Source organism: Pezoporus flaviventris, unplaced genomic scaffold, assembly GCF_033815535.1.
Source record: "Pezoporus flaviventris isolate CSIRO_AGI_PZ_B2104156 unplaced genomic scaffold, CSIRO_AGI_Pfla_v1 ptg000090l, whole genome shotgun sequence".
NCBI lineage: Eukaryota > Metazoa > Chordata > Aves > Psittaciformes > Psittacidae > Pezoporus > Pezoporus flaviventris.
Window position 1 is genome coordinate 3535196 of NW_026892638.1, and position 19948 is coordinate 3555143.

At 38.6% G+C, this 19948-nt stretch overlaps 1 protein-coding gene across 2 annotated transcripts in view; it reads left to right on the plus strand.

Moving 5' to 3' along the window:
• JMY (junction mediating and regulatory protein, p53 cofactor) overlaps positions 1-19948 on the plus strand; it is a 66879-nt gene that overhangs the window by 10069 nt on the left and 36862 nt on the right. Inside the window, exon 2 of one of the 2 annotated variants that reach the window (XM_061475887.1) lies at positions 11089-11262. The exons of the other annotated variant lie outside the window; for it this stretch is intronic. Coding sequence (XP_061331871.1) covers positions 11089-11262 — 174 coding nt within the window. The remainder of the gene's footprint in view (positions 1-11088; positions 11263-19948) is intronic. 2 annotated transcript variants of the gene reach the window in all.

The following is a 19948-nucleotide window of genomic DNA, read 5'->3' on the forward strand; positions in this document are numbered from 1 at the left end:
TAGATGATCTTAAGCTCCTTTCCAACCTGGACCATTGTATGGATAGTGGACTGTAAATGTGTCATTCTACTGGGCTTTATTGACTGTTATATTCATCTTTTAAATAAACCCCCCACTCTTTTAGCTGAGAACTTTTAAAAATTACATTTAGTCATGCAAAATGCTGTTTCCTTCTTAGACCTGCCTCTCCATGATTTCACTATTGTGTAATGTGCTGTAGAGGTTGAAACTCCGTTGAACTATACCAGCCTTGAGAAATCACCCACAGGGCCATTTGATTTACCCTGTCAGCAGTTGTCCAGGGTTTAAAGGTGGTTTCATCATCTACATTGTTGAAGGGAGCCGAAGAACTGGATCATCAGCTTGCTAGGGCTGAAAGGGGGAGATCCTGTCTCTTTCTGTTCACCACCATTCAGCTTTGCATTCCTTCCTGTTGTGCTTCTCTGTCCTTATGGTGTGCTGACTCAACTCAGTAAACCTCAGTAAATCACCAAGAGAAACCACAGAAACAACTTTCTGACAGATGCTCAGTTATATTGTTAAAGGGTATGAGAAATACCAAGTCCAGTGCAGTGGTTGAAGAGGGCACTTGGGAGCAGAAGGAGCAAGGAACCAGGGTGGAGGTGCAAAAAGAGAAGGAAGAGGAGAAGGGAAATGGGGTCCTCTTTCAGTAAGAGCAGACTGTTAGTTCAGCTGAGCTTTAAAAAGTAAATTCATCCTTATAGTGCTTTCAATTTGGTATTGTCACAATGCTGTATCTTCTTTGAATTAGATTTTTAAGTCTAACATTAGGTTTATCAGACATTTGAGAATATGTGCTACCATGCTTAAATGCATTGTAAAAAAAGGTAAAAATACTAATTCAGTATTGCTGATAGGGAATCATAGAGTTATAGAATGGTTTGGGTTGGATAGGGCCTTAAAACCATCTAATTTCAAAGCCCCTGCCATGGGCAGGGGTGTCTCATCCTGGACCATATTCTAAGGCTCTGTCCAGCCTGGCCTTGAACACTGCCACGGATGGAGTATTCACAACTTCTCTGGTCAACCTGTTCCAGTGCCTCACCACCCATGGCCCCTTGTCCTATGGCTACAGTCGCTGATTAAGAGCGCCTCTCCAGCATTTTTGTAGGCCCCCCTCAGATACTGGAAGGCTGCTGTGAGGTCTCCACGCAGCCTTCTCTGCCCGTCTTCATACGGGAGGTACTACAGCCCTCTCATCATCCTCATGGCCCTTCTCTGGACTTATTCCAACAGTGCCATGTCCTTCTTTTCTTGAGGACACCGGAACTGCATGCAGTACTCCAGGCTGCGTTTCATGAGAGCAGAGATATGGTTCCCATGAGCTGACTTCAGAGTGAAATTGATTACATAATTTTTTCTTCCCGCCAAATGTTCACCTTTGTTTTCATAAAAGAACATTTTCTCCTTAGTAGAGTGTGTATTTGGCCTGTGTCCCAACACTGCAAACCTTACATAAAGAAGGGTTTTAAGAGCAGCATTGTAATACCTGCTAAATAAATGTATTCATTGTATGTAAATGTTGTTGACACAATTGTCAGTTTAGAGGCTTTTGAATGTTTTCCTGATTAATAGCATAGTTCAGAAACACAGAACAGAGTCTGTGGACCAAAATTTAAAGTATTTTATGGCATAGCATGAACACTTAGGTAATGTATGTTCTCAGTCTTCTGGCTTTGGGTTTGGGTATTTTTTTAATCAGATTCCTGCAGAAAAAAAAATACTTAGAACTCATTAAGACAAATGTAAAATAAGCTCTTCGCCAAGCCTTCAGGGTGAGGTGTTGCCTAGAAGTCTTTTTGTTCAGAGTTACCATGTTCAAACTGATCAGTGATTCATTAATGACTCTATCTTTTAGTTATTTTGCCATTTTTTTCAAAGTGAAGGAGGTGCAGAATGCCCGTAATTATTTCGGAATACAGTTAACATCTATTTTATTCATCAAATTACATTATAATGCAAATACTTAACTTCTGTGCTACCAAGACAAAATAATCTAGCACTCCTGTAGAATGAGCTCCTCTGCAGTTTGCCCTTGTTTTCTGTCATTTCTGCGGCTTATTTGTGACTATGCTATTCTGAGTAATACACTGAATTAAATAGCTGGTTTTATAGACGCTCATTTGGCATGATAGTGTAACTCAGGAGTGGCACAGCCACATCATACATAAGGTAAAGTGATCAGACAAGTACCATCTTAAAATAAAAGCAACTTTACCAGGATACTACGCATGTGTTTTGCTTAGAGAAAAGGAGTTGCGTGGGTTTTAATTGTTGACATCTCCCTCTTGAGCTTTTAGAGGAGATCTGGTGTGCCGTATATTACTGTCAGAGTTGGCAGCTTTAAGCTTGAGCCTTGTGATACTGCAGCAAGTTTTATGTGTATATACGTACAGTTCTGCTGAGACTATGTAGAATTTTGGGTGGGAGGGGAGAAGTTGCATTGTTCAGTAATGATGCATACATGGAAATAATGTTTTAGCTCACTTGGCTACATTAAAGTACTGCTTCAGTTTTTGTGATCCAGTTCAGTTCTTTTCCGTTTCTATGGACCTGTATTACAGTCAGCTTGTTGAAATGAGGTGCATTTTTGTAGGCAGTGTAAGTGAACTTGAGAAGGGTAATTGTTACTGTCCTAGGAATTAAAACATAAGTAATGTAAGTCTAAATGAAGATAACTGAGATGAGTGAAGAGGGGCCAGGCAATCTGCAGTGTGCAGTCTTCTGGTGTGTTCTTTTGTAATGGGTTGAATTTGACCACCAGGTTCCCACCAAAGCCACTTTATTGCTCCCCTTTCTCAGCTGGTCTAGTGAGAAAATATGGTGAAGGCTTGTGGATTGAGATGAGGACAGGAAGAGACCGTTCAGCGATTATCATCCCAGGCAAAACAGTCTGGACTTTGGGAAATTAGTTTATTGCCAATCAAACCAGAGCAGGGTAATGAGAAACAAGGCACATCTTAAGAATGCCTTCACCCAACCCTTCCCTCCTTCCTGGGCACAACTTGACTCCTTATTTCTCTTGACTGTCCCCTGAGTGGCACAGAGGTATAAGAAAAGGAGGTTGCAGTTGGTTCATCACGTGTTGTCTCTGCTGTTCCTTGCTTCTCACACTCTTCCCTTGCTCCAGCATGGGCTTCTCTTCCACAGGCTCTCTCAGGAGCTTGCTCTGGTGCAGGCTTCCCATGGGGTCACAGTCTCCTTCAGGCATCTCCCTGCTCTGGTGCCGTGTCCTCCATGGGCTGCAGATGGGTATCTGCTCTATCATGGACCTCTGTGGGCTTCAGGGGCACAGCCTGCCTCACCATGGTCTGCACCACGCGCTGCAGAGCAATCTCTGCTCGTGTGCATGCAACGTCTCCTCCCCTCCTTCTTCATTGGCAGAAGGAGTGAAGAAGGTATCTGTAGAGTTGTTGCTCTCACATATTCCCACTCCTCTCTCTGACTACTATCGTGAAGCAGTTTTTTCTCCTTCTTAAACATGTTATTCCAGAGGCACTACCACTGTTGCTGATGGGGTTGGCCAGGGGTGGGTCTGCCCTGGAGCTGGCTGGCATTGACTCTGTCAGACATGGGGGAAGCTTCTGGCATCTTTTCACAGATCCCAGCCCTGTAGATCTCCCCACTACTAAAACCCTCCCACCTACAGCCAGTACATCTCTGGACATAGGCACTGAGGTGTACTCACTCACTTGATATGAGTAGTTCTTCAGAGGCCTAGAAGACACATCCTAAGGAATTATGGGGATTCTTTGTTATTTTTACTTTTAATGTTTCAAACACCCCATGTTTCACTTTCCAGTATCTTTTTTGGATTTTTTTTATTTGTGTGTGCATGTGTGTTTACTGTGTGTTTGTTAGAATAACTGCTAACTTTGAACTTGGTTCAGACAATAACCTTTACAGTGCAGCAGCATACATGTCTGATTTCCTATCTTCAGAAGCCTATCTGAAAAAAATTAGATATTTTTGTCCACTCAGTAGGTGGTTGATTGTTTTGTGTACCAATTGTAAGCTGTGTGGTTTCAAATAAGTTTAATATGGAATTCACTTATTTTTATCTTCTTTTAATCTAAAGAGGTTTGACAGATGTAGTGCTGGTTCCCACACCTCTCGTGCTGGGCAGTATTACCTTATTTGTTTATGCTGTCCCAACTCTGTATCCATGTTTTGTATTCTCGTAAATGATTTCTGCCTCAAGATTAAAATATATTTTAGATCTGTATTGGAGAGTCAGGCTTTGGTCCAGTAATGGGACATTCACTTTCTACAATAATGCAGAAGGCCTTTTTATACTGCAAAGGTAAGGACTGTTCATGGCAATGCAGTCATGCAAACAGGAAGCTGAATGTCCAGCAAGTCTTGATCTTTTAGCCTCAACAGGGGATATTTAGATACAGGACCATGCATGTAAGACAGAGAAAAGCAGTTTGCTCACAGTGCAGGTTTCATATAGTTGAGACTCATGCTCATTACCAGAACCTTTTAAAAAGGTTTTTTTTTTTGTTTGTTTGCTTAAATACAGCTTAAAAAGAGAGAGAATAGAAACAGTTTTAAGCATGCTCTGATATAAGAAATTGCAGTTTAAATTCAGCTGCTAAGATTTTGCTTTTAAAGCTTTAGTTCTTTTGGAACTCATTGTCTGGAGCCCATTGCAGACTTTACAAATGTATCAGCCCGAGGGTTTGGTATTTTACTCTCGAGATCCTGCTTCAGTAGAAGGGATGCAGTATATAAAAGCTATTTTATCTGCACTACTGTACGTTTACCTGTGATAGTAAATACACTGCTTCAAATAAAACTCGTCGGGAGTTCTTCCTAGAAATGTCATGTATTACTATCAGGCTTCCAGTAATCTGAATTCTTAAGAAAATGGGGTATTCTTTAATTACTATCCAAAAATATGAAGCAGCTTAGGAAGACACTGAAAAATATCTTCATAGCCTGTTTTAGCTAAAAGTAGGTATGTGTCATACTGCAATACTTCTATAAAATAATAGTAATGGGGAAAGTTTTGAGAGTAAGAGCAAAGGAAATGTAAGACTTGACTCTTCAGTGATTAAATCAAGCTTTGGACTGTTCTCCCAACTGAGATCAACCTGCACATAATTACCCTGCCTTCTGTAATACTTCTATACCTTTATAGATAAAATACAATTTTTTAAAATACTGAAGACAGAAATGAGGGAAATTACTCTGTTATATAGTTCAAATTCATGTGCTGTTAAATTGAAAAAAAAAAAGTGTTTCCTGCTGGTTAGAATCCGTCTGCATAATAGTTGCCTAAAATATATGGATTCATTTAGTTGTGAACAATGTAATATCTGTGAAACATGATTCTTAAAATACATGCTGTATTCAGTGGTTATAGCACTAATCAGTCATGTACAGGATGTTACTCTACCCTCCTCCACCCACTTCTTTAAATAATATAATTAAAAATTTGTGAAAGTAAAAAGTTCATATTGAACTGTTGAAGTAAGTGAACTCTATTCCTGAATGCCTTTGCTGAGACTTAATCATAAGCGGAGCATAAAACATGCCACAAAAATTGTTCATGTATTTTAATCTAACATCTTGAAAACTGTGGTTTTAAAGTACCAGGTTGGTTTAGGCATTTGGCCAGCTTAACCAATGTCTCAATCTTACTAAAAGGTATCAGCTGAATTTTCATGTTTCTAATACAGTGTATTGTTTTTTCACACTGCCTGTTTGAAAACTGGAATATTTTCACACAGTTAAACTAGCTGTGAGCCTATGGAGATCTTGGTTTGCCTTATGACATTGTTGATTCAGTGGATTCTGTGCTAGACCCAGCATTATTGTTATCCAGTGCCATGAATACAGTTTGGATGGCAGCCAACTAAAAAAATGCTTCAGCTGACTTTGATCCAGAACAGGAAAGCTTCCATCTGACTGCTTTATAGAGCAAAGTGGGAGACGTCCTCTGTGTGGCCAGTTTGGCACCATCTGTCTCCTGTGTCAGTGCCCCTTTCAGGACTAGTGGTAATAAAGCAGCCTGGACTCATCGGGCTTACAAGGCTCTGTGTAGAAGCACGTTCAAAGCTATCAGTCTTCTGTTCATACCACGCCATACTGATAAAGACTTGGCGATTGGTAGTCATATCAGTTCCAGAAAGTGAGAGAGTGTAGTGCCCCTTAAAATCATTTAGGTAGGAAAAGACCCTAAAGATCATTGAGTCCAACCATTAATGTAACACTGCCAAGTCCACCACTAAACCATGTCCCCAGGTGCCACATCTACACATCTTTTAAATACCCTCAGGGATGATCACTCAACCACTTCCCTGTGCAGCCTGCTCCAATGCTTGACAGCCCTTTTGGTGAAGAATTTCTTTCCTAATATCCAATCCAAACTTTTCCTGAGGCGGCCATTTCCTATTGTCCTATTACTTGTTATTTGGGAAGAGAGCCCAACACCCGCCCTGGTACAACATTGTTTCAGGTAGTTGTAGAGAACAATAATGCCTCCCCTCAGCTTCCTTTTCTCCAGACTAAACCACCCCAGTTCCTCATAAGACTTGTGCTCCAGACCCTTCAGCAGCTTCGTTGCCCCGTCTTTGGACGCACTCCAGCACATCTGTGTCTGTTTTGGAGTGAGGGGCCCAGAACTGAGTGCAGGATTCAAGGTGCAGCCTCATCAGTACTAAGTACAGTGGGACGATCCTTCTGGCCACACTACTTCTGATGTAAGCAGGGATGCCATTAGCCTTCTTGCCACCTGGCCCATACCATAACAATTATTTCAAATGCATATCATGATTTCTCTGTGTGTTTTTTTTTTTTCCTAAGCCTGTATTTTTTCACACTTCTTCTGTTTCTTCTTTCTTTCATTTAACTCCACCTGAGTGAAATTCAAGGTACCAGTTTTATGGTGTTAAGCTGACAGGACAAAAGAATTTCAGGGTGTGTTTGAGCTCATTTGCAAAATTTTTAGAAAAGTTTAATATTTGGATGTTTCTCATCCATGTCTGAATAAGCCTGTAGAAAAACATGTTAATAGATTGATGGGTATAATGAGGTTATATGTAACCTGTGCTTGCAGGTTAGTAAACTTGCTACCTGTTTTGAAGAGCATTCCTAGTCAATAGCTCTTTGGTCTTTGTTCTAAACCAAATAAGGTAGATAACTCTTTGTTTTCCAAATCAGTTTTCATATTTTGTTATGTGTTTTCTGGCGACTGTAGTTTGACTGAAATTTCAACACTGTTTTCATGCAAAGAAGTCCTCATTAGTCACAGGAAATGGATTCTGTGTGCATCATTACCTTCATTACCATAGGAAGAAGGAATGGGTGCTTATCTTGTGTTAATAATTTAAGAATATGTATATTCTGTGTGAAGGACCTGCCCTCAATTGTGTTGGGTGTTTTTAAATGGTTTGGGTTTTTTTTTTTGAGTTTGGTATTTCTGAAGGTGTTGAGGATTACTGTTAGGATTGGGGTAACCTCAGCAGCACACTGAATAGAACCAGACATGGACAACCTTGAAACAGCGCCCATTTACTTATCTCCTTATATGTGCATGAATGTAATGATAACTCATTACTTTATCCGTACTGTTTCCAACAATGGAGAGGATTCTTATGGAACAACCAACAAATTATAAGTAGATACTTGCTTTCAGTGTCATTAAGATGTCTTTGTGCTATAATGATGGTCATAAAATTACAGCGGTTCCTCATTTCCTGGCACTTCAACTCCAACTTCCACAAAGTTATGACTATCTTCCAGAGAATCAGGACTATTAAAGAGGCCTTAAAAATGGCCTGTAAAGGAAAAAGAATGCCATGCATTGTATTGTTCCATTCCTGGAGTGAGATTAATAAGTTTCTTCTTGACATGTTGAGAGGTGGGCCGGTGTCAACCTCGTGAAGTTCAACGAAGTGAAGTGCAAGGTCCTACACCTGGGTTGGGACAAAAGAAACGAGGCATATCCTGGGCTGCATGAAAAGGAGCATGACCAGCAGGTCGAAGGAGGTGATCCTGTCCCTCTACTAATAGCTGTCTCAATAATATTTGCATACAATGAATACATTTATTTAGCAGGTGTTACAATGCTGCTCTTGAAACCCTTCTTTATGTAAGGTTTGCAGTGTCGGGACACAGGCCAAATACACACTCTGCTAAGGAGAAAATGTTCTTTTATGAAAACAAAGGTGAACATTTGGTGGGAAGAAAAAATGATGTAATCAATTTCACTCTGAAATCAGCTCATGGGAATCATATCTCTGCTCTCGTGAAATGCAGCTTGGATTACTGCATCCAGCTCTGATGTCCTCATGAAAAGGATATAGAGCTGTTGAAGCAAGTCCAGAGGAGGGCCATGAGGATGATAAGGGGAGTGGAGCATCTCCCACATGAAAACAGGTTGGGAAAGTTGAGACTGTTCAGCCTAGAGAAGAGAAGGCTGCTTGGAGACCTCACAGCAGCCTTCCGGTATCTGAAGGGAGCCTACAAGGATGCTGGAGAGGGACTCTTCATTAGGGACGGTAGTGATACGACAAGGGCAGTGGGTTTAAACTTAAATAGGGAAAGTTCAGGTTAGGTGTAAGGATGAAGTTGTTTACTGTGAGAGTGGTGAGGCTCTGGAGCAGGTTGCCCAAAGAAGTGGTAAATGCTCCGCCTGTGGCAGTGTTCAAGGCCAAGTTGCGCAGAGCCTTGGGTGACATTGTTTAGTGTGAGGTGTCCCTGCCCATGACAGGGGGGTTGGAACTTGATGATCTTAAGGTACTTTTGAATTGTAACCATTCTGTGATTCTGATTTTTTTGTTGCCCTCTAGAATTTGTGTCCTAGTAGAAGAGTAGGGCTTCGTGATAAAACAAAGGTGTGAATTTGTTGAATAATGTAGCAATAGCCTGAGCAGCTAAAGGAAATGAACATTACTATGTACTGAAGAGCTGCTGCTAATAATAGAGACCCTTCTTGTATTGGGTGGCTTGAGAAGAAAGGTTTGGTTTTTCAGTGCCTTGACAGAGGGATGATTACAACATTGGGACTGCAAGAGGGTTTTCTGGTACTTCAGAGGAAAGTAGGAGAAGGCTTGAAATGGCAGCTCTGTTTATAGGAAAGAATTGCTGAGGAAAAAGATGCCTGTGTGTTTAAAACAGCAAATGAATTGGAATAATGCATGAAATCCATAGGGAGTTAGGGCTCACACCAAGGGCATCTTGAGTGTCTTCTGTCCCTCTGCTTGCAAGTTGTTATGTGTGTTTAGCCCTATATGTTCATAAAATGTTAGTTTTGCAGACTGCAAGCCTCTGTGTGCCACCCAATAATCTGAGTGAGAATCAAATGCCACAGAATACTATGTGCTGCTGGAAGACAGCAAAAGGGCATTACAAACGACTTTGCAGTAGGAACAATTTCCTAGGTGAAGTTGTTCAGGTAATACAACAAATGTTCTCATGCAACTGAGGAATGTCAGGTCTGTTTTACACATTTTTCCCAGACTTTTCATCTTGACTAAGCCTTGTTGATGGAGAGCTCTTCCTGGCTTGTCATCTGACCATTATTTTAGTGCTGAACATATAAATAAAGCTAGCACAAGCTGCTCTACTTTCACCTCTGCGTACTGTCTCTAATCTTGGTTGGCCTGTAATGCTTCAAAGGGAGCCCAGTTTGCAGGGGTCTTCAGAAGAGAAATTTACATTATGAAGAAAGAAAATTTTTCTTACCTCGTTATGTAACTGAACTACAGCATAGTAATAGAAATGTAATGGAGCAAACTGAGTAGACAGTATGGTAATCAAGATTTCTGTTGATTGTCCTGGGATATAAATGAACCAGATGTCAAAGGACTGTTGACCAAAGCTTCAATTTGTGATCAGCTGTTCCCTTTTTTTGTTTTCCACTTATGATACTTGATGCAGTTGGGTATACTGAGAACTTCATGTAGGTTTGGCATCCAACTTGAATGAACAGATAGAAGATACTATGTGCTTTTCCACATTGTACCTAATCTGTGTTAGGTTTAAATAAACTTGGCCTGTGAATATATGCTTTTTTTTTTATATATATATATATATATATAAGGGACAAGAGACTTTTAAGTTTGAAGATTGCATAAGAAGGGAATTAATTTCATATAATGTTGTCTTTGTAAATACATCAAGTACTCCATAATTCTGTATGAGATTAGTTTTTGTTAAATGGTTGAATATTTTTTCAGAAATGGTAAAAGATTTCCAGCAGCATGTGAGGTCTGCCCAGGCAAATGCCCCAGGTAGATGCAAAAAAAGCACCTCAATTAAAAACATACAGTGTAGCAAATTTGCACAGATAGATGATTTTTTTTTGCTTCATAAGAACTAATGGAAGGAATGGACAGATTTTGATGATGTTGTGTTTTCGTATATGAATTGAAGCATAAATTATTTGAAGGGGTTTTTGTTTGTTTTGTTTTTTTTTTAGTGTATCATACTTAGATAATTTCCTTAGATAATCTTATTTGAAATTTAATGTCTAAACTGTCTAGGCTAAAATCATAAACCAGAAGGCAGAATTACCAGAAATGCAGATCACTGTTTTGTTTCATATAGATTCTTCTCTGTATGGGTGGAGCTGTACCTGTGCAATGGGACTGTGTTGATCCAAAGCACAGACAGGCAAAAAGCTCCCAAAACCCCAAAATTATCAAAAGGTGACATTGCTTATGTCTCCTTTCCTATCACTCCTTCCTCTGTTTACCCCGACACCTGAAAGTGGGAAACATGGGAAGTGGCGTATCTGATTACCACGTTACCATATTCTGGTACTAGGTTGCTTTTGAGCTGTCTTTATGCTTGTATTTAATACTTCCCAGGGATTTTTGTGAATTAAAAGATCAAAAGGAGTGCTGTACATCTTGTGTTCAGGTTATCAGAGATGTGCTCATACTTGACTGGCTAAGCTTAAGACGTGGGTGGGGGTTAAGATTTTGTTTGTTTGCTGATTTTGTGGGAGAGGGAATATACTGCAAGAGGATAGGCAAAAAAAAGTTTTTTAAATGAGTCACTTTTAGCAAGAATGTTTTAATACATTAATTAAAATTGACACTTTTTCTGCAGCTTCTGGAAAGACATAAGAACACTGAGAGCATGGTAGATCTGCTTGAACTGTATCAAATGGAAGATGAAGCCTACGGTAGTCTTGCAGAAGCTACTACAGAGCTTTACCAGTACTTACTACAGCCGTTCCGAGATATGAGGGAGCTTGCAATGCTTAGAAGACAGCAGATAAAGGTATGATAAAAGTAACTAACTTCTATTAATGGAGAAATCATAGTCTTTACTTAGTATTTGTTACTTTCGTTATGCAGTGATGGTTTCTCCAGTAGTTGTTGACCCTGTGTTTCTGTTTTTTTCACTCTTCTGCTTTTGAAGAGTGAGAATATCTCTTGAGTTTACACCTGTTTATCTTACTGTGTTTGGTGGTTCAAATTCATTGTTGAATTTGATAGGTGAAACTTGGAATTATATGATTACTGGAAATACTGACTAAAATATAAAACAGAGACATAGGTACACTATCTGTACTGTTGTTATTTTTTAAAAAGGTTTACACAGGAAGTTACTTTTCATTTTCTGAGATAATCTGATTAGCAATGAAAAGTAAGTAGCTTTTCATCTAATGTGAAATACTTAGATACGGAAGTGTATTAGAAACACAGAATTTTTTGCAAAATTTAACAGTATCTTTTCCTAAGAGCTAAAAAAAAGTAGAGATAGCTGAAGAATACTGCATTTTGGTAAAACTGTTCTATAACACACGTTTGTTTTATTTTAAAATTATTCTAATTTTAAATACTTAACCAAAAATAACAAATGTCACCTCCTTTATTGCATCTCAGAAGTACTTTTGATAAAGTCATTATCTCTTGTGTAGATTATTAAGACTGTAGCCCTCTAATTCTTCTAATATATGTGTTGTAACATAAAAGCTAAAATGGGTCTGTTTTGTTTTCAAATGTCAGTTTATCTCAGCTTGGCACCCATTCAGTTAGCCAACATTGTTATTAATGGTTTCAATTTTAAAAAGACAGCTTTTTTTTCCCTCTGGTTTTGATTATAGAATGAGGAAGGGAGGCAAGAGGATTTGTGATTCCAAAACTAGTTTTATTTTGAGCTATTGCTGTGTCCCTAAAGTAATTTTTTCAAAACATTCAGCAATCTGAAAGTAACTCAGTGAGGTAATGTGATGATATTTGAACTAGAAGTGCTAAATTATAAATGCTGCTGCATAGAGAATTGGGATGGATTTTTTTTCAGATGTATTATATGGCTGAAGGTTGTGAACACTATATTTAGTGTAAAGCCTTCTTTAAAGCATGATACAGTTCCCGTTTTATTTGAATTTGTCACATAGGAAGAGATAATTTGGTTTTCTTTGTTCTTTTTACAAGCAGGTAAAGGTAAATAAATTGAGCAATAAACATGAATTGAGTTGTTTTTTGTTGTGTTGGTTTTTGGTTTTGTTTGGATATTTGTTTTTTTTTCTTTAACCTCAATGATCTCTTGAATTTCAATTTAAAAATAACTTGTTTTCTACTTTTCCTGAAAGAATAACCTTGGTAAATTTCAGGGACATGTTTTTGTGGTTGATTATTTTAGTTGTACATAGTTGAATCAAATGTACATTAAGTTCTTTCCCTAACTTGGCAATTTTTGAGTTATAAAACTTGGTCATCTGTATTATGTGGTAGAGAAAGATGCCATCTCTTGTTTTTCATTTCATTGTTTGAGAAAAAGCAGTACTTGTATCTATGATGACAAAATATATATTGCGCTGGGTAGCTAGGATGGAAAAATTACTTTATAAATAGAACTTGCACATGAAATGGTTTGTGTTAACTTGCTGCATATGTTTTTCTGGCAGGCTTAATAATGAAACAAAGATCCTTGGGTTTCAGTAAATCCTAATGGCTGGGGTCAGCTCCATTTTCATGCATAATATAAGTATTTCTCATGTTTACTACCTCAGTGAAATGGGAGCTGTGACCATATACTGTTTATATATGAAGAGTGACAGGAGAAGGATGAAGTTTGGATCTAGGGCAGGGTAAGGAATGAAAAACCTACAGAATGTGTTAATAAAATGGAAAAAAATAGATTACAAGGATAATGAAGCTTGAATACAAATACTAGGGTTTAGTCAGGATTGCATATACCTTCTGTAATTTTACAGTTTTAGACCTGTAGGTGCAGTTGTGTTCACTGGCCTAATAGAGAGAAAGAAATCACCTTGCTGCTTTGAATTTTCTGGTCTTATAATTGTGTGGACAATACTTCACACTTATGTTGAGCAGGTAATTCATTTGATCAAACTCTAGGTAAAATCAGGAAGAGGCTTTTTCTTTTTCATGCTTTTTTTTTTTTTTTTTAATGTCCTTGGTACGAGGCTACAGAGAAATGCGAGATAAATTGTTTCATAACATGTATGTAGATGCCAGTAAAACTTTGACACAAGCATTCTCAAAGGTCTGAACTGGACTGCATTTGCTTAACTGAGAACTGATAATATCTTGGTATAGGTGAGAGATTACAGTCATCATTACCTCTCAATTCATCTTCAGAAATGAAAACATTAAAATGTTCTTATATATTAAAAACACTATTAGCCTCATCACATACATACTCATTATTTTCACTGACATGTTAATTCACTTCAATGTGAGGTGTTTTTAAAAAGACTAATATTAAGGTCTAGCACTGGAAATAAGAGATGATGGTGAATTGTAGTAGTCTACCTTATAACTAATTTGACTTTAATATATGTAAAATGAAATACTTAGAAATAAATTATGACCCTGGATTTGGAGAAGGCTGAGGTTCTGAATGACTTCTTTACCTCAGTCTTCACTGGCAAATGCTCTGACCACACCACCCAAGTCTTGGAAAGCAGATGCAGGGACTGTGAGAATGAAGACCTTAGGCCTACTGTAGGAGAGGATTAGGTTCAAGACCATCTTAAGAACCTGAACGTGCACAAGTCCATGATGGGACCTGGTGAAATCCATCTGTGGATCATTTACCTGGACTTGTGCAAAGTGTCTGACACTGTCCCACACAACATCCTTGTCTCGAAATTGGAGAGACATCAATTTGATAGGTGGACCACTCGGTGGATAAAGAACTGGCTGGATGGGTGCATGCAGAGAGTTGTAGTCAACAGCTCAGTGTCCAGCTGGAGACCAGTAACGAGTGGTGTCCCTCAGGAACAGGTGTTCAACATCTTTGTCGCTGACATGGACAGTGGGATTGAGTGCGCCCTCAGCAAGTTTGCCGGTGACACCAAGCTGTGTGGTTCAGTTGATAGCTGGAGGGAAGGAATGCCATCCAGAGGGACCTCGACATGCTTGTGAGGTGGGCTGATGCCAGCCTTATGAAGTTTAACCATGCCAAGTGCAAGGTCCTACACCTGGGTCGGAGCAATCCCAGGCACAGCTACAGGTTGGGCAGAGAAGAGATTCAGAGCAGCCCTGTGGAGGACTTGGGGGTGTTGGTCCATGAGAAGCTAAACATGAGCTGGCTGCAGTGTGCGCTTGCAGCCCTGAAATCAGGCATATCCTGGGCTTCATCAAAAGGAGCGTGACCAGCAGGTTGAAGGAGGTGATCCTGCCCCTCTACTCTGCTCTCGTGAGGCCTCACTTGGAGTATTGCGTGCAGTTCTGGTGTCCTCAACGTAAAAAGGACATGGAACTGTTGGAACAAGTCCAGAGAAGGGCCATGAGGATGATCAGGGGACTGGAGCATGTCCCATGTGAAGACAGCTGAGAAAGTTGGGGCTGTTCAGCCTGGAGAAGAGAAGGCTGCATGGAGACCTCATAGCAGACTTCCAGTATCTGAAGGGGGCCATAGGGATGCTGGGGAGGGACTCTTCATTAGGAACTGTAGTGATAGGACAAGGGGTAACGGATTAAAACTTAAACAGAGGAAGTTTAGATTAGGTATAAGGAAGAAGTTCTTTACTGTGAGAGTGGTGAGGCCCTGGAAAGGGTTGCCCAAGGAAGTTGTGAATGCTCCATCCCTGGTGGTGTTCAAGGCTGAGTTGGACAGAGCCTTGGGTGACTTGGTTTAGTGCAAGGTGTCCCTGGCCATTGCAGGAGGGCTGCAACTTGATGATCTTAAGGTCCTTTCCAACCCTAACTGTTCTGTGATTCTATGCATTGCACATTTTAGATATTGGTTTTAAAAAGTATTTCCATGAAGTACAGAGCAAGCTTACAGGAGGAGATAAATCTAGTGATGAGGATAGCTAGCAAAATAGAATTACTTTAAAAAAATACTTAGAGAATACTTTGAATAAAGTCTCACAATCAGCTGAATTATGTTTTGGGGAAGAGGCATGGATGTCAATGCTTCAGACTCTGATCTTTAGTGTTACTTTCATACATCAAATGGATAAGTTCGGTATTACTAAATCAGTGTTTTTGTTAGTGGCTCTTGAATAACGGCTTAGCTGATTTTTGAACTGTGCTTTTAATAATATTTTTGAGTACATCGTCGTCCTGCAGTTAAAAAACATAAGAACAAGGCTACACAAGGCACATAGGAGGACACAAAAGCAGCACTCATTAAAATGTATAGATTACTTGCATGGTAATCAGCTCAATTTAATTCCTCTTGGTTTTGCAACCCATACTCTCTAATAGTTACAGACTAGTAACTTGGAGAAAACAAGGTGACGAAAAACTCTCTGGTAAAAAACCTTATGGTAGTATTCAGTGGAGTGACTGAAATACTTCGAAGAGTTCTTAAATTGCATTTAGTATATATGTAGTTGAAGATGTGTCCTAGCATCATCAGAAATGATAGTTGAATAAACTTGGCTTTTGAAAAACATGCACAGTATGGCAGAAATGGTAATACAAATTTATGCAAAATGTCTGGATTTGCAAATTAATGTTATAAACATCGCTGAAAATACTGCTTTCTTTTTTTGAGAAACTGGTATAGTATGCTGAATTATGTTGTGATAGTCTGTATAGTCTCAAAGTCTGTTTCAGAAGGGTTGTATGCCAGTTTGTTTACATTCTGAACTAAACTAGTGTATGAACTCAAGGCAAAATATTTTGCCTACTTAAAATTAGGGGTTTGTGGGCTTTCTGAAAAAATAATGTTCTAAGGAGGCTATCTGTATAAGGCAGGCTGTGGTAGCCTGAATCAGTGAGGAAACTGAACTCTTGCTGTGAGGTTGCTGATTAGAAAATTGTGGCATGTATCCGATCACTTAAATTTGCCTGTCTGCAAAGTGAAATGCTTTAACTTGATTTAGCATTTGAGCTCACTTGCTTAAACTAGTTTTCAGATAACTAGCAGAACATCTCTTGTTAATTTTTTTTTTTTAAAAAAAGCTTTCTTTTTGAAAGTGAACATTTTTTTTAGCCTGGAGCTCAGCCAATGAAGCAGAAGTATAAATAAAGGTTCATGATACACACGTGGATAAATAAGGAAGGTGTAATGCAGAGTGCAGAGTTTAGCTTAATTCTGTCAATTACCATTGTAAAATACTTTAACTTAGTGGTTTAAATGCTCTTCTATATACACTGATATGTGTCTGGGGGAAAAAAAAACACAATGGAATAATCTCAGTCATTCCTCCTGCTCTTGCTATAGCCTTACTCTTCTATGATTTTTCTCTTCTGAATACTACTTCATTTTTCATCATTCTCCATAGTTCTGGAAAAAAAAATTCACCACTGCTCTTTGCAGTACAATGACGTTATTGTTCAGTCTTCTTTCTGTATGTCCTAACATCTTGTCTGCTTTTTCGTTTGTTACTTCCTTTACAATCTTTATTTAATTGTGTATGTCATTCTCCTGTGTCTTGATAATCAAAACCCCTGTTTGTATTGCTAGTCACAGGTTCCAGATATTTTAAGGAATCTAGACCATCCAATCTAAGTTAGTTTGCATATATTAACATTAAAGTCCATGTCAGTATTCATTAGGATAAACCAAATAAAACTATAAAGCCCTTTTTACACCCAAGTGCTTTAACTACATATATATGGGGCTGTACATCTGGAATTATAACATATTTTGAGAAATAGTGCTGGGTTTGTGTTACCAGCTGGGAGCATAGTTAAAATGTGTAAGACTAACTTTGAGAAATCCCTGAATAGATCATGAAGCTGAAATGCGTACTTTCTGGCTACTACATCTAGAAGGCTGTGTTTGGAGTTAGTTGTTTGGCCTCTTGGAATGTTTCAAAGAAACGTAAGTTGAGTGAGCTGAAACAATCCTTTATGTCTGAAGCTATTCCTCTTTGTATATTGCCTCTGCCATCTGTAGTACTCCCTCAACTTACTTTCTTTTGTTCTTATAGTTAATTGACCAGATGTTATAATATCTCATGTTTTTCTCCTTTTCTGCTTCTTACAAGACCTTCTAAAAGAGAGGTAATAAAGGGAGCTGGAGAGATGTCACAGATCTCTGCCTAAGTTATAATGTGGTCTGGTCTTTTTCTGTCAAGTTTTGTCTCAGCTGTCTTCAGAAAGACCCTGGAACGTATTAAAGACCCTTGAGGACTATTTCTTTATATAGAAGATGTATACTATATAAAACTTAAAAATCCTGTAGTTGCAGGAGTGTTTCTTCTATCTTCTCACAATAAACTTACTTTACACTCTTCAAAATGTAACAACAGTCTGTGAACTTTTCTAGAGAAGAATGTTTCCAGTAGAAAAGCCTTGCCTCTCTGCTTTATTCTCACCTGCTCACAGGCTAGATGAGGCACTTCTTTTCAGTTTATGTCCTCTGAAGAACTTGTTTTCCTCCAGAAACATATTCATGTGGTGTAGAAATGCATTCTTTTATGTTCCTTTACACTGAAGCAATATTGATGGAAATATGTTTACACAATATGTTGAAGTTAATGGCTCTGCTGTTTCTTCTTGTGTGCTTTATAACAACTACTTTTGTGAAAGCCATCCTAATTTTCCTAGTTGCAAAGCATTATCTGAAGTAAAGTTTGCAAAACATGAAAATGTACAAAAGCAAGTTTCATCATCACGGAAAAAAACATCTAGTTGGTTTTATCATGAGGCTTGGATTCTTCTCAAAGAGGATATAGTTTTAGGAAGAACAGCTGGAATGGGTTTCTTGAAGAAGTGATTATTAGACGAGAAAGTGTAGATTTGGCTATGTGATCTAGTTGTGAAAAGAGAGGGTTTTTAGTTAGGTCGTACTTTCTCTGGAACTTTGAGTCCAAATCAAGAACTTCCAGACCAAAAAGTGAGTTTGAGAAAATGTTAGGGAAATTAGAAGCCTGTTAGATTAGACAACTATGTCAGAGTTTCCTAATTTTTAACTAAAACAAATTTTCACTGAATCAAAAATAGATACCATGTTTGTAAGAAGTGCCAACTAGATGAAAACATTTTCTTTCTTCACTGTCCATTTCAATTCTTTGGTGCCTTCTCTTAGTCATATTTAGCATGACAATGGTAATATAAAAAATACATGTCTGTTTAGTCTATAAAGTGACCTGTGCTCTTTTATGGACTATAAAAGCAAAAGCTGCTGGCATCATAAAGGCATGCAGTGAACAAAATGAAGCATAAATGTGTTATGCATGCATTGCAAACAGTAATGGAATGCAGAAAGACAAAAGAGCTTCCTTTAATTCCATGAGAGTATTGTCTTATACCAAAGTGGTTAATTATTGAATGCAGTATAGAAAATGAAGTCTTCAAAACTCATGAGCCTGCTCATGTTGCTGTTGAATGGTCCACATGTGTTTCCCTTTTCCTTTTTAAATTCTTAGCTAGGGAAAATGAAGTGGTCATTTCCAGCATGAAGGTATTGTACATGTAGAGGAAAGCTGCTGTATATTCTTCTTAAGCTGTTAACCTCCAGGGACAGGTTCCCAGTCTTTTCTCCTCAACTTTTCTCCCTATTACACCTGTGGTCTTACCTTAGTTAAACTACCTTCCCCTCACCCTCGTGGTCTTGCTTTCTAGTTCCTATGATAATATACAACTCTAAATAGTGTAAATGTATCCAAATAAATGTTACTTAAATCGAATATTATGATTTAATATATATTTGCATATATTTGCTGTCATGGCATGTTAGTGAACTGAAACATAATGCTTATACAGCCATTTGGAAAGTGGAACCTTGTATATTTTATCACTATGTCTTGGTTGTTTATGTTTGGTTTTCCCTTGTGACTGTTTGTCCTGCCCCACAAGGATCACAAGCATAAATTTCATTAATTTTCTAAGTAGGTTGCACTTCAAAACTGGTAATTCTTCTCTCAAGTGGTCAGTGACTCTCAGTTTTTATACTCACGATGTGGCTATTGTTTTTTTTCACATTTCCTCAGAGTGTGTCAAGGTACATGACCAAAAGTGACTGTTTGTATGCCGTTTGTCTTTCAGTTTGTCACAGTTATTTTTTTTTTTATTATAAAGAATGATAATGATTACCTTTTGAAAGTTTGCTAGCAGTGTTTATTTTACACTGTTTTTTGTTTGTTTGTTTTGAGGGGGTGGGGTTTTTTGTTTGCTTGTTTGGGTTTTTTTTGTTAATAATTCTGATTTTCTTTGTTGCGTTTCTTGATGGAGAGATTGGATGGTAGAACATACTGGCTGGATGGGAGGAGATTGCTCTTCCCATGGGGAGCACTGTAACATGTTCAGGTCAGTGGAGAGGTTCTTAGAGGCCACAGGGTGTGTATGTCAGGCAAGGCCAGAAAAGTAAGCTTGGAGGGAAGCAGGGAGCAGCAGACAGCTTGACCCCTGAGACTGCAATTTCCAGGGTAGCAAAGAGGACTCTTAAATTTTGCTGCCACTCAGAAAGTTATTGACAAAAGTGGGAAGTAAGGACGAGTCTTCAAGAACACAGTGGGGTCTGTGTTCACAGAGTACCTTTCTGGAGCCTCCGTCTGACAAGTCTGCTTTCCCTAAAATTGGATCATGAA